This window comes from Hippocampus guttulatus, chromosome 16, assembly GCF_054856545.1.
Source record: "Hippocampus guttulatus isolate MCC_2025c chromosome 16, RoL_Hgut_1.0, whole genome shotgun sequence".
Classification (NCBI taxonomy): domain Eukaryota; kingdom Metazoa; phylum Chordata; class Actinopteri; order Syngnathiformes; family Syngnathidae; genus Hippocampus; species Hippocampus guttulatus.
In genome coordinates this window covers 14,099,916-14,115,351 of record NC_141276.1, presented here as the reverse complement: position 1 = coordinate 14,115,351, position 15,436 = coordinate 14,099,916, and the positions used below count along the sequence as shown (strand labels likewise).

The 15,436-nt window shown below is 44.7% G+C and overlaps 1 protein-coding gene across 2 annotated transcripts in view; it reads left to right on the top strand.

Annotated features, from left to right (window-relative positions):
* The window catches only part of LOC147193285 (junction plakoglobin a-like), a 159,184-nt gene that overhangs the window by 99,022 nt on the left and 44,726 nt on the right, over positions 1–15,436 (top strand). Inside the window, exons 3-4 of one of the 2 annotated variants that reach the window (XM_086133563.1) lie at positions 5,879–6,091; positions 14,771–15,024. In XM_086133563.1, coding sequence (XP_085989689.1) covers positions 5,879–6,091; positions 14,771–15,024 — 467 coding nt within the window. The remainder of the gene's footprint in view (positions 1–5,878; positions 6,092–14,770; positions 15,025–15,436) is intronic. The other variant, XM_086133564.1, reaches the window with a different exon arrangement.

The following is a 15,436-nucleotide window of genomic DNA, read 5'->3' as shown; positions in this document are numbered from 1 at the left end:
TCCTCCCTTTCATGAAATATTCATATAATATGCGGGTAATGTAAGTTGCCTTGTTGTTATCCTTTTGTGAAAATGGAAACCAACTTTCAAGCATTCTGCGCCATGTTTCTTACTAGCTGTGCGAGTAGATAAGGTTGCCACGTAACAAGCATGGTGACGTCATTCATCCCGACTGGAATTTATAAGGGAATTGTTTAGAAAAATGGCAAACGATGCCAAGGTATTGAAACTGCGGGAACCGGTTCTCAACAGGAACCGGTTTTCCCGATTCCCGTCCCTAGTTAAGTATGAATAAATATTTAGGTTTTTGCACATATATTACACTTACTGGCCGACACACAACAATGTAATTCAATATTGCCTAAATTAATGGCTTATCATGTACAATCACCTGGCTCCACATTTGTAGCTGAGTTCTAGTGAAACAGAAGTCTGAGGCAAATTTGTGCAGAGACATTTCTCATATTGAGATTCATCAGAAGAGCGAAATATGAAAAATGCCTTTCATTAAAAACAAACGGAAAAAATATGCAGGAACCTCAGAAAGTGTAATGAGCGAGTGGATATACAGTATTCTGTCTTCTGGGTGATGTCTGGATCCCAGTTATGATGATATTTTCTGCACAAAATGCAACTAAATGCAAACTGTGCCGATCCTTTATTCATCTTCTGCTTGGCTCTCGACGAAGGCGGACGCTTTTTGCTGACCCCCCCCCCCCCCCCCCCCCTTTACTCCTCTGTTTTGCTGACTTTGTCTAACGTGCTGTCCTCTGTCCTGACATAGCCTCGGTATATTTTTTTTCCGAAAAAGCAAACCGAATCATGGAATTAGTCCGCTGGACTTTCATCACTATGGATAGAATGTTTTTGACGAAAAGAGCAGGCGGTGGGGACCCTTCTTTCCCCTCTGGGACATATGCTGCTGGGTACACCTTAGATCAGAGGTCCCCAACCCCCGGTACCGGTCCGTGGGCCATTTGGTACCGGGCCGCACAGACTCCCACACCCATTAGAAGATCGTGTATCAGGGACATCCTTCCAATAAATGCAAGGTGACAAACGCGGTCTCTTCAGAGTTGCCCCGGAACCTGTAATGGTTTACATGGCAGAGCCAGCTGGAGAGCTGCTCCGAGATTGTGAACCGAGACATGTTTTAGTGCACTCTCTCTTGCAAGAAAGAAAACCATGCCTGCCTCCTGAGTCTTCCTGTTCCTGATGTGTTCTTAGGTTAATGCTGGTAATCTGATGCTAACAACTTCCTGTATTGCAGTCATGTGTTTAATGATAATTGTGGGTGTTCATTCATCCAGTTTCAATGACGATTGACATTGTTTTGGTCACCGCTACCTGGAGTCTAATCTGGACTCTAATATCCAAGGTGACATAGTTGTTAGGGTTTGGATGTGACCCCAATAGCACGACAACAGGCAGATATCGTTGAAGCCAACACTTGGCGTAGTTTATTGAAGAGTCTTCACAAAGTCACTCAGGGAGAAGCACGAGGAGTCCACAAGGAAATGTCCACACAAGGAACAAGAAGCTGCAGGAGATGACAACAGAGTCCACTGGTGTGGTGACGGCACGAACTTGCACTGAGGAATGGTCTGTGAGTCAATTTGTTCCAGTCCAAACGAGCAGATAGGCAACAGGTGGGTGATGAGCTGACGAGTCTCAGGTGTGAGGTGCAGAGCACCCTGGCTGAGGAGGCTGCCTGGCTGGCCCCTCCCTAACAATAGTGAAGGTCATTTTATACTGCACTGAGTGCAGCGCGTCGTCGATCAACCAATTCATCGTGTATGTGCTGCAGGATGGACTTCTGCTGCCCTGGCAAGTGCATTGAAAAATGTTATATTCAAGTGGCAGTGCACTTGAATGATATTTCATTTATTTAACCTTTATTTATCCAGGTAAACCAACTGAGAGAAAAAAAAATCTTACTTGTAATCTGACCTGTCTGCAGACAGCAGAATAAAGCAAAAAACAAAAAAAAAAACGGTACGGCCACTTTATTAGGTACACCATGCTAGTCACGGGTTGGACCCCCTTTTGCCTTCAGAACTGCCTCAATTCTTCGTGGCATAGATTCAACAAGGTGCTGGAAGAGGGTTTGGTACATATTGACATGATGGCATCACACAGTTGGCGCAGATTTGTCGGCTGCACATCCATGATGCGAATCTCCCGTTCCACCACATCCCAAAGATGCTCTCTTGGATTGAGATCTGGTGACTGTGGAGGCCATTTTAGTACAGTGAACTCATTGTCATGTTCAAGAAACTAGTTTGAGATGATTCCAGCTTTATGACATGGCACATTATCCTGCTGAAAGTAGCCATCAGAAGTTGGGTACATTTTGGTCATAAAGAGATGGACATGGTCAGCAACAATACTCAGGTAGGCTGTGACGTTGCAACGATGCTCAATTGGTACCAAGGGGCCCACCAAGAAAATATTCCCCACACCATTACACCGCCATCACAAGCCTGAACTGTTGATACAAGGCAGGATGGATCCATGCTTTCATGTTGTTGACGCCAAATTCTGACCCTACCATCCGAATGTCGCAGCAGAAATTGAGACTCATCAGAACAGGCAACGTTTTTCCAATCTTCTATTGTCCAATTTCGATGAGCTTGTGCAAATTGTAGCCTCAGTTTCCTGTTCGTAGCTGAAAGGAGTGGTACCCGGCATGGTCTTCTGCTGCTGTAGCCCATCTGCCTCAAAGTTCGACGGACTGTGCGTTCAGAGATGCTCTTCTGCCTACCTTGGTTGTAACGGGTGGTTATTTGAGTCACTATTGCCTTTCTATCAGCTTGAACCAGTCTGGCCATTCTCCTCTGACCTCTGGCATCAACAAGGCATTTCCGCCCACAGAACTGCTGCTCACTGGATATTTCTATCATTGGATCCAAAACAGCGCTATGCAAGAGACTCTTTATTGCAGTGAGTTTTACTGGAATTGCGAATATTTTTATGTCCTGTAGATCATGGCATCCAAACGAAGAGGAACTGTAATGGCCGCGGAAGAGAAGGTGAAGTGTATCTGATTAAACGAAGCAGGTTACAAAGTACGAAACATTCAGGAGACGTTTGGAGTCGGAAAGTCTCAAATCTACAAGACTTTGAAAAACGAGGAAGCGATTCTTGCTCAGTCCGATTCTGGCTATTTCCATGCTCAGAGTGAATTGCTTGCGGCTCGACGGACAGTCGAGTAAATACGCGTTTCCTGGTATGGCTTGACTGTTATCGTGCTAAAAACTTTACACAAACTGGACCGCTAATAAGAGAGAAAGTGAATTCCATAACACTAACTATGGGCATCGAAGACTTCAAAGCGTCCCGTGGCTGGCATCAAAAATTCATTGCACGACATCAGCTGAGCAACGCTGTCTTGTGTGGTGATCGAGGAGAGGTCAAATTCGAGACAGTGAGTGAGTGGAAAGGAACCACCAGGTCTTTTACTCGTGTCATTTTGTAGCAAATAGTCTTAACTTTGTTATATTTTGTCACCTACCTGTACTGTATGCTGCAGTTTTGGGGCAATATATTGTTGCACTTTGTTGCTTGTGTTGTCACACATGTATGTTGTTAACATACTTGGACGTTCATACAGGACATATGCCACAGTTGTTTCACTGTTCTCATTTAAAAAAAAAAAAAAAGGTAATACTTTAATGCTTTTGTTCTGTTGATGTTTGGTATGGACTGTCAACATATACAGTTTTTTATATAAGATAAGATAAGAAAACCTTTATTCGTCTCGCAATGGAGAAATTCCCAATTCACAGCAGCAAAGTTATGAAAGGAAGAAGTAGAACAACAAAATATAGGAGCTGCTGGAAAGGCAGCCACCGAAATTGGCTCGCGCTCTAGCTCTGGTGCTTAAGCAGGCCCCAATTATTTGTTGAGCCAGACTCTGGCACCTACTACGTCAGCGGGTAGGAGGTGGGGTTATCATGACGATCGCAGATGTAGAGGAATGACTCCCTGGACACACGGAACTGTTAAGATAAGAAAACCTTTATTAGTCTCGCAATGGAGAAATTCCCGATTCACAGCAGCAAAGTTATGAAAGGAAGAAGTAGAACAACAAAATATAGGAGCTGCTGGAAAGGCAGCCACTCTTGCGGCGCCATTTTGAAGTCAAAATAACAAAAATAACACAACACAACACATAGGGCACAGACAGTCGTGCAATCTTCACCACTTTTCTGCATACACTTTGTTGTCTGAAGCAGTTCTAGATGAAAGAGGAGAGGATCAAAGTGTCCTTTCACCAGTGGATCAGAGACGTCATGCTGAAAATGTGCACACGTCTGCTACAAGCTAAGTTTTGAAAGCAAACACGAAGCTGTAGCGTCCATTGACGAAAAGAGATTAGTTCACTTCTCCTTTCCCACGTAATCCGCTTCAAACGCCAAGCCGCGACTCCCAGTTCCAAATCCGCATCGGCGCTCCGCGCTAACGCTCCTTTCTTCTCATCGTCGGCTCCTCAAGCCTTACATCCATCCAGCCGCAGACCGTTCAACAGCACCGATCTCTCCGCTGAACAAAGCGGGGCTGTGAAAAATGCTGCCCATTACAGGGGCAAGACACAAGCGCCCCGGACTGTCCAGCAACGACAGTCAAATGGCGCCGACATTCCTCCCAGTCAAAAACAGTGCTGGTATACCCATGCTGCCGAGAAGGCGCAACCACCGAGCACAGAGTCTCCTCCTTGATGAATGTCGTGGCCAAAAAATGCTGAAAAAAGTCCACATCAGGTCCACACGACGTAAACAACACAAAGTGACAAAACAAACACAAAAACAACAAAAAAAAGCAAGGCTCATGAGAGCACTTGCTGACGGCTGCCTACTCGGGCGCCATCTTGACTTCAAAGTCAAAGTCAGTTATATGAACCGTATCTTGTGCTGACCCGGCCCACCTGTCAAATTTAGAAATCAATGTGGCCCCTCCAAAAAGTTTGCCCACCCCTAACTAAAGGAACAAAATTGACTGTGACGAGAGCAAGTGGTCTCGAAAACAATCACTTGAGCAAGAGCAGCAAAAAGGTCAAAATAATCCAACAAACGTCAAGCAGTTTGTCAGTCCTTAAAAACATGGCTAATGATTGGCGGCAGGTGTGCACACTGAAGGGATGGCTCTAGTCTGCCACCTGTTGGAGACACAAAAGAACAGGATCATTGCAGAAGGGTTCTGTTAAAAGTTTGGCTCACAGTTCAACAGCGGGAAGCACGTCCTTGGTAGTAACTTCCTTATGCCATAATGCCTGATCGACAATGACATGCAGGCACGAATCACTCTACCACATACGCCAACTTCCTTGCTCCCCATTTTCTAAGCTTGCTTCTTTTTGCCCGGCATTGGAGACTGGCAGTGTTGTTCACCTCCTGGTGTCCACAGACTGCAATAATTATTTTGTCTTTCAGTTACTCCACGATACTTGCACAGGATGCCATGTGTGTGCTGTAGTCAGTACATTCTCATGTCAATTGGCTGCTGCGACACAATGTGTGCCTTTCTGTTCAAATTTACCAATTCAAAGGCAATCCGTTCTCCCCCTTTCAACTAGCTCAACTTAGTGCCCACTCAGACTGCATCACAAGAGGTTCATGACAGGCTAAAAACCATGATAATGTCTTGTATCCTCCAGTGACTTTTTAAAAAACGATTTTTGAGTATTCAAGCTGGGTTTTATTGTTTGTTGGAGAGTGTTCAGATAGTTTGAGGCAGAAAAATGAAAAGATGAGCAACAAAAGGTAGTGCAGACTCTGAGAAAAAGAGGCTAATAAAACTGCTGGAACGGAAAGAGCAGGTGCTGGCATGCATGGTGATGAGCAAAGAATTTATCGTGTTTTTTTTTTTTTTTGTGCAGTGAATGAGGCGGACAGTGTAGTAAAAGTGGCTGAGTGGCAGCAGACCTACTATGCTTCAGATTCTGGCATCCAATCAGCAGCCACCACAGTGCGTGATGATGACAGCACTACTGGGTGCAGTGGCAGTAAAAAGTATACAGGCAGTACAAGTACTGCACCTGCAACAACCAGCGCTGGAACAGGAGCAGCCGGTGAACAAGAAAGCCCCACAGGTGAGCCCAATTGTCCCTCAGTTTAGTCTCCATCAATCCATCTTTCATCTGTTAGGAGGCATGCACGGTTGGGGTTTTGAGTTGAATTACATGCCAGCTGTGAGCCGCAACATTTCCAAAAGCCATAAGGGGTGTTCACTTTTACTCCGGTGTAGCACAGGGGCTGCCCCCTGTAGAACGTTCACACGTACAAAGTCATACCAGTGTAGCCCCTGAAAACAGCTTAAACCGCAGCAAATTTAACCCTGCTCAGGAGGTGGTTTAAAAATTATTCCAGAGTAAATTCTAGTTTGTGGGGCAGCACCGATATAAAATGGGACGTGTGAACACTACAGGGGTAGATTTGCTACGCATCAGAAGAGTTGATTACATCCGGGTATTGCATAACTTGCATCCTGGGTATTTTGCACTTCTTTCCTTTCTCTCTCTCATTCTCTCTCTCATCCTTTTACGGTGTCTGATAGACCACAGCGTTGATTTGTCTGGAGAAGTATTAAAACATGGTTTTTCGATATGTCACAAACAAGGCGGGGAAAAGGAAGTACACTTTACACATGCACATGTTTTATTTTTATTGTATTGCACGGCTGCAGAAACCGCCGCGTGAACGCAAGTGGGGCTGCACCGGGGTTAACATGCTTCACTTTAGGAAGCAGCTTTATACGTGTGAACGCTCCATAAAACTTACACCAGTGTAAGATATATCGCAACAAAATACATTGATGCAGCAGCGATGCAAATGTGTGCCGTGTGAACTATCGGGGTGATAGTTACATTTCCTACATTCAACATTACAGCTTTTTAATCATTGCATGCTTGTCAGTGGCCTGATCTGGGTCAGGATGTATGGAGTGGTGGTCCCTCAACCTGGACGTTGTCGCTTGGATCTTCTTGCCTTTTATCCAGAGCAAATTACTGTAACATCAGTAGTCCACTTATTTATTTCCTACCGTTTCACTCAATTAAATTCCCTAGGTGACTGCCATCTGGTTGCCATCGACCAAAACATTATTGCGGGCAGTTGGGATTTTGTTTGTTTCCATTTTGATATGTCTTTTATGATCTTGATTATGACTCCATCAGGCGGTCCGGTGGTCGACTGGTTAGCGCGTCGGCCTCACAGTGCAAATATGCAGGGTACGATTCCAGCTCTGGCACTCCTGTATGGAGTTTGCATGCCCTCCTTGTGCCTGCGTGGGTTTTCTTTGGGGACTCCTGTTTCGTCCCACATTCCAAAAACATGCGTGGCAGGTTAATGGAACACTCTATATTGTCCCTAGGTGTGACTGTGAGTGTGAGCGCGAAGGGTTGTTCATCTATGTGTGCCCTGTGATTGGCTGGCAACCAGTTCAGGGTGTAACCCGCCTACTGCCCAAAGACGGCTGGGATCGGCTCCAGCACGCAACCGTTGAGAGCATAAGCGGATCAGAAAATGGACGGATAGATGGATGGACGGATGGGTGATTCCATCATTGTGTCACAGATTTAACAGAAGGCAATGAGTGAAAAAAATAGTACCTGCTCAATTTTGGTGCATATTGTAAATTATGCTTACTGATAATCATAAAATTTTCAAATTTCTTATCAAGTCGTTTTGTTGTTTTTGGTCAAACAAAGGCAACATACAGTACCACATTTTATGTAGGTTCAATCCATGGAAAAAAAAATCAAGGTAGGTTGAGGCTTCATAGTTAATGGCTTATATCACTTCTTTTTCCTTCATTAATGTGCTAAAGCCAACGAAGGCTAAAAGCAGTCACATCCAGTGGCATTTCATAAAAAGAAGCCACCCATTGCTTATTTCCATCCTCTTGAGTTGATTTCATTAAATACTTTTATCACAATTTATGTTTGCACCCCCCCCCCCCCCCCCGGTCAAAACAAAATCGTCCTATTCATTAAATAAAGTCACAGACTTGCTTAAAGCTAACAATATTTATGAAACTTGCTGCATGTGAAGGCACAGTGTGGCCAAGGTGAGACAAACCACAAATAGAAAACCTTTTGTCGACTTGTTTATTGTGTCAGCTACGATGCCCTTTGCATCACTACTTTGGACTGATTGGAGCTTCACACCTGAACAAGCATGCACTGAAAGCAATTGATCCGCATACCTTACAGCCGCCGTGTTCATTTTCAGGTCTGTTAAGCCTGCTTTATGCTGAAGTTTCGATTCGTCATAAACTCAAGTGACTCCCCTGAGTTCCATGTTGATGTGACACACACACACACACACACACACACACACACACACACACACACACACACACACACACACACACACAGTATGAGAGCTGATTAAGTGTGATGAGATTAATAAATTGAATAGTTCCAAAAACAAAATTGCCAGTCTGCACCAAGCATTTTCTCTCACTGTTTCTTAAATCTATGGTTAACCTACCCTGAAAGGAAGTGCATGCTTTTCTGCCTTTGAAACTTTTTTCCATTTATTTGATTTTTTTATACACATAAAAAAAAATTTAAAAAAAAATCCTCGTCTCACCCCTCGGGTGGTGTCCGTCCCTCATTCAGCTCGGGTCCTCTACCAGAGGCCAGGAAGCTTGAGGGTTCTGCGCAGTATCCTTGCTGTTCCCAGCACTGCACATTTCTGGACTGAGATGTCCGATGTTGTTCCTGGGATCTGGTGCAACCACTCATCTAGTTTGGGGGTCACTGCCCCGAGTGCTCTGACCACCACAGGCACGACTGTCACCTTTACCTTCCAGGCTCTCTCCAGCTCCTCTCTGAGCCCTTGGTATTTCTCGAGTTTCTCGACACACACACACACACACACACACACACACACACACACACACACACACACACACACACACATATATATATATATATATACACACACACACACATACACACATATATGGATAGCTCAGTTGGTAAGGCATCGGTTTGGCATACGGGAGACAGTGGTTCGAATCCCGCTTGGGGCAAAAAATGAGCACATAACACCATCCAGTGTGGGTCCTTGGGCAAGATCCTTCACGCTAATGCCTACCTCATACAATGATGAGAGACAATAAAATGAATGACATTTCATTGACGTCAATGACGTCGCCCGGCCAAACAAGGTCTGCGTCAGGTGCTGGGGAACCAGAGCACCTTGATGAAAAATGGGCTACTGGAACAAAGCGGAGATGGGCGAGATGCGATAACATGGCTCTGTTGGAATGCTACGACTCAAGCAACCCTAGTCAGAGGGTTACATGCAGAGAATGTGGGCTAAATGGTTACTTCGAAACCCACAGTCACGGTTGACCACGAAACAACTAGTAGCTCAGTGTTCCAACATCCACAAACGGCAACTGCTGTCACAACTTGAAATTGATGAGGTACAACGCAGGTTCCATGGTGAAGGGCCCCAGGCTGCCAGATCAGAGGAGGAGGTCATACCAGCGATTGGGAGGCAAGCCCCAATGAATGCAGATGATGAGATTGGGAGGCCAGCCCCATTGAATGAAATGCTGAGCGAGGCAGCAACTGACCTGAAAGCTAAGATCATGGCGAGAATGAAAGCTGGGCAACCTAGAAACCGATTACAACGGCTATGTGAAGTACCACCTGAAAGTCTCATGGAAAGTGTGAATGCAGCACTGAGGGCGATCCCTACCGTAACGATCACGGAAACCAATGAGCTGATATACGCTTCAGCATCAGTGATCCTTGAGATGCTTGGCTATAAGAGCAACCATGGAAGCCATGAGATATGTTACCCACCATGGAAAAGACAGTTGGAGGCTAAGATCAAGGCGGCTCGGAAAGATGTGAGTCAATTGACGGAGGCCCAGAGAGGTGTGATGAAAAGGCCGATACCCGAGAGGTACATCCAGATGACCATACCTAAAGCACTCTAAACTGCCAAACAAAGGCTCCAAGCCTTGTCCAGCCGCCTAAAGCGGTACACGAAAGAGAATGAGGCCAGACGAATAAACAGGCTGTTTGCAACACAACCTGCGAAAGTGTACGCTCAGTGGCAGGGTCCTAATAACAGAGCTGACCCACCAAGACTGGAAACTGAAAGGTACTGGAAAGGCATATGGGAGAAGGAGGTTGCACATAACAGCAGTGCACAATGGCTGGTGACCCTGAGAGAGGAGCACAGCAACCTCCCTGAACAGAACCCAGTTACCATAACAGTGGCAGACATACAGGAAAGAGTCTCAGATATGAAGAACTGGACAGCACCAGGCCCGGACATGGTCCACACCTACTGGCTAAAGAAACTCACAGCACTCCATGAGCGCCGAGCAGCACAAATGAACCAGCTGCTGAGGGATGGGACTCACCCAGGATGGCTAACCGAAGGGCGAACGATCCTGATCATGAAGGATCCCTCAAAGGGTGCAGTCCCATCCAACTATCGGCCAATAACCTGTCTCTCCACAACATGGAAGCTCATGTCAGGCATCATTGCGGCTAAGATAAGTGGACACATGGATCAATACATGAGCGAAGCACAGAAGGGCATTGGTAGAGATACCAGAGGAGCCAAACATCAGCTCCTGGTTGACAGAACAGTCGCACAAGACTACAGGTCCCGACGTACCAACCTGTGCACAGCCTGGATTGATTACAAGAAAGCCTATGACTCGATGCCACATACATGGATCACTGAATGCTTGGAGTTGTATAAGGTGAACAGGACCCTAAGAGCCTTCGTTGCGAACTCGATGAGGATGTGGAAAACCACACTTGAAGCCAATGATAAGCCACTTACCCAAGTGTCCATCAAATGTGGCATATACCAAGGTGATGCACTCTCCCCACTGCTGTTCTGCATAGGACTGAACCCCCTAAGCCAAGTAATCACCAAGACAGGCTATGGATACCGCCTCAGAAATGGAGCTACAATCAGTCACCTCCTCTACATGGATGACATAAAGCTGTATGCTAAGAGCGAAAGGGACATAGACTCCCTGATCCACACAACCAGGATCTACAGCAGCGACATCGGGATGTCATTCGGGCTTGAGAAATGTAGTCGGATGGTGACTAAGAGAGGAAAGGTAGTCCGCACTGAAGGGGTCTCACTCCCTGAAGGAACAATAGCAGACATTGAGGACAGCTACAAGTACCTCGGTATACCACAAGCCAATGGCAACCTCGAACTGGCAACAAGGAAAGCGGCTACGGCCAAATACCTCCAGCGAGTGAGGCAAGTCCTAAGAAGCCAGCTCAATGGCAAGAATAAGACCCGGGCAATAAACAGCTATGCCCTGCCAGTGATCAGATACCCATGCAGGAATAATAAGGTGGCCAAAGGAAGAGATTCAGACCACGGACGTTAAGACCCGAAAGCTCCTAACCATGCATGGAGGGTTCCATCCCAAATCCAGCAACCTGAGACTGTACGCAAGCCGAAAGGAAGGAGGCCGAGGGGGACTAGTGAGTGTGAGAGGCACTGTCCAGGATGAAACATCCAAGCTCCATGAATACATCAAGGAGAAGGCTCCAACGGATGACGTACTCAGAGAATGTCTCAGACAATGGCGAACAGAAGATGAGGCGCTGGAAGAGGGACCATCATGGGAGGACAAGCCCCTACACGGGATGTACCACCGGACCATAACTGAAGTGGCCGATCTCAAGAAGTCCTATCAGTGGCTAGAGAGGGCTGGCCTGAAGGACAGCACAGAGGCACTCATCCTGGCTGCTCAGGAGCAGGCCCTGAGCACCAGAGCCATTGAGGCCCAGATATAGCACACCAGACAAGACCCAAGGTGTAGGTTGTGCAAAGAGGCACCTGAGACGATCCAACACATAACTGCAGGGTGTAAGATGCTGGCAGGGAAAGCCTACATGGAACACCATCACCAGGTGGCTGCCATAGTCTACCGAAACATCTGTGCGGAGTATGGACTGGAAACCCCAAGGTCAAAATGGGAAACACCTCCGAAGGTGGTGGAGAATGACAGAGCGAAGATCCTGTGGGACTTCCAAATCCAAACTGACAAGATGGTAATGGCAAACCAACCAGATATCGTGATCATAGATAAAGGGCAGAGGAAAGCCGTTGTAGTGGATGTAGCGGTCCCAAGTGATGGAAACATCAGAAAGAAGGAACACGAGAAACTCGAGAAATACCAAGGGCTCAGAGAGGAGCTGGAGAGAGCCTGGAAGGTAAAGGTGACAGTCGTGCCTGTGGTGGTCGGAGCACTCGGGGCAGTGACCCCCAAACTAGATGAGTGGTTGCACCAGATCCCGGGAACAACATCGGACATCTCAGTCCAGAAATGTGCAGTGCTGGGAACAGCAAGGATACTGCGCAGAACCCTCATGCTTCCTGGCCTCTGGATCGAGGACCCGAGCTGAATGAGGGATGGACACCACCCGAGGGGGGGTGAGACAAGGAATTTTTTTTTAATATATACAGGTATATATATAAACACACACACACAGATATTAGGTTCTAGCCGTTGTCCTATTTCTGTTTTCGCACAGACAGAATAATACAATAACATACAGTATTCCGTTGTTTATAAAGTTGTATTCAATTCAAATTCAATTCAATAATACAGAGATGCATAGATACACAAAAACAATGATAGAAGAAAAACACACATGGAGATAAGCTTTTATAAGTTCATTGAGCTGTTTGTAAATATTTTTCCCCTCCCACTGGTTTCTATAAAGGCTTTTTCTTCTATACAGTGTACTGTATTCTTTTCATTTCCCAACTTCAATGTAGTCTTCATTTTTGCTTCTTCTTATGATGTTGCGTAGTTTCCGAATTGTGTGACTTTAAGGAGGTTTGAATGTTGGGGTTCCACTTTACTACAAATTTACCAATGATTGTCGCTCGATTATTGTTGTTACCACTGGCACGTCTGAGGGGTGGCAGGCATTACCCCATTTTGCCACCCCAGTAGCTACAGCTACTTTCAGCAAAGAATCAATAGTACTAAATACAAATAGTAATTAGAAATGTTGATATTGTCTTCATATTACATCTCAACATTTTAATCACCAGTTTAGAATTCACTGTACTGTGACACTTCCTTGCAAGAAAGAAAAAAAAATGTTGCACCCTGCCAACTGCTCCATCACTGAGGAAAAACATCAAACATCTATTGTTGTAATGTTCAAACTGTCTCCCAAGTTTGACAGCTGATGGAGTAAATTAGTGCATTTAGTTATTTAATTGGTAGTATTTCTTGCTTATTTGGAGATTAATGAGGCAGCAGGGCAAACTTTATCTACCTCACCTTGAGACTGTGTTCAGTAGCTGTCTGACGATACTAAACGGTATTTTGAAAACCATATAATGTGGTACAGTTCTTATACAGGAATAACATGAAAGCTGACCTTTATTTTGCAAGACAGTGCCATTTCCCTACCACCATCACTACAAAGCTTGCCAGAGAGAAAACCAAAAATGCATGGAAATTCCCTCACTGTCTGACTGTCATTCCATGAAAAATTGAATAAAATCCGAAGGTTATGTTTTTTAAAACAATATAGCATACTAGTTTAATGGACAACATATTTCGAGACAATTGATGAGACAAAGTAACATTGGGAGACTGATCATTCTCTCTTGACTTTATTTTTTTTGTCCCCTCAAAAGTAACGACACCGTGGTAGTTCTGTGTTTGGATTTGAAAGCATTTGCCTGCTTTGCACCAGTGGATATTGCCATGCCATTTATGATATTGTTCAGTTTTTGTTCAATAAACAACCCTTTTAAGGGTTTTCATTGCACATACACCCACAAAACATCCACATACTAGCCATACAAACAATCAGGAATGAGGATATAAACATGAGGTTCGCAGACACATTTAAGTCACCAGCGGTTATCACCAGCCCATTCTGTATTTGTTGAGCGTATCCACTGACATTGTCTGTTGCCACCCTGGTAATGCGCCGTCCCGCACAAATCGCTGCATCCATTTAAAGGGAATGCTGTTCATTCAGGTCCAAACCACATCAGCAAATAAGCTATACTGCCAATTTCAGACACTGGTGCAGAACTGCTCTTTGAATTACTAAAACATATCTATTTCTACTTTATGAATGAATTCCTTGATATGTTATCGCTCCCCATCATCCTCTTTGCTTTGGTTTGCAGTCATTTTAAAAACTCCGCAGATGGCTGTATTAGAACAACAAAATCAAAAGCATCACTCCATTATTTAAATTCAATCTCATTGCTTCACCACTTTAATGATTTTTATCATGAAAATGTCGATGACAATTTGTTATGTGGTTTGAATTGTATTTCATTCATAGTATTAGTAAAGGTTGCATGGTACTGAAGAACTGATATTTCAGTATTGATCCGACCAACACCATGACATTCATACAGTATGATGGGAGAGGGAAGTCTGGGCATCCCTGCTTCAGCTGCTGCCCCAGTGACACGACCACAGAAAGATAATGTGTCGATAGCTTGGTTATGTAATCACACTCTTGCATTGACTCAAGAGTATTTGATTTGAAATAATACTGCATTTAAAATACATGATGTGGTTTAAAGTAACGCACCAAGCCACGAGTGTCTGGAGACTGTTCCTCATTTGTTTGGATATACTTCATTTTTATTGCGTCATTGTTTTTCCCTCACAAAAACTATTATGTAAAAGTGATTTCCAATTTAGGGTATTACTCTCCGAGATGAATAATGTGACTTCATCCTCTCTCTGTTTCAATTTTCCTCCACAGATTTAGACGCTCAGTACTCATTAACCCGGGCCCAGCGTGTCAGGGCAGCCATGTTTCCTGAGACACTAGTGGAGGGAGAGGCAGCCATCCCGGTTCAAGCAGATCCCACACAACAGAGCAACGTTCAAAGACTGGCCGAGCCCTCACAGTTACTAAAGACAGCCATAGTTCATCTGATAAATTACCAGGATGATGCCGAGCTGGCCACAAGAGCAGTGCCGGAGCTCACCAAGCTCCTTGCAGATGATGATCCGGTACTTTGTTAAATAATTTTTCCCATGGATTTCTTCACTCAGATATGAGTTACAAATATAGCATAGTATTTATATCATTCAAGCTTAATTTTGCCACACGTGGCTTTACTGAAAATACTTTACATTATATCTCCAACAATGAATTTATGACTTCATCGACATGACAATGTAATTATATGCTGCAGTATCTTATTTTCGCTCTAATTTGGGGACACATTTGCAATCTTTATTCATGAGCGGCACATCAGCAGACGAAAAATGTATTCGAAACATGAACAAAAATTAATTGAAATTCTCGAACAGATATTTCCACAGTACTACACGTAAGGTTTGAAAATAAATTATACGACGGTAACTGCACTGAAGTTCACGTTTGTGTTTGGATAAAGGTTATGATTATATACTGTACATC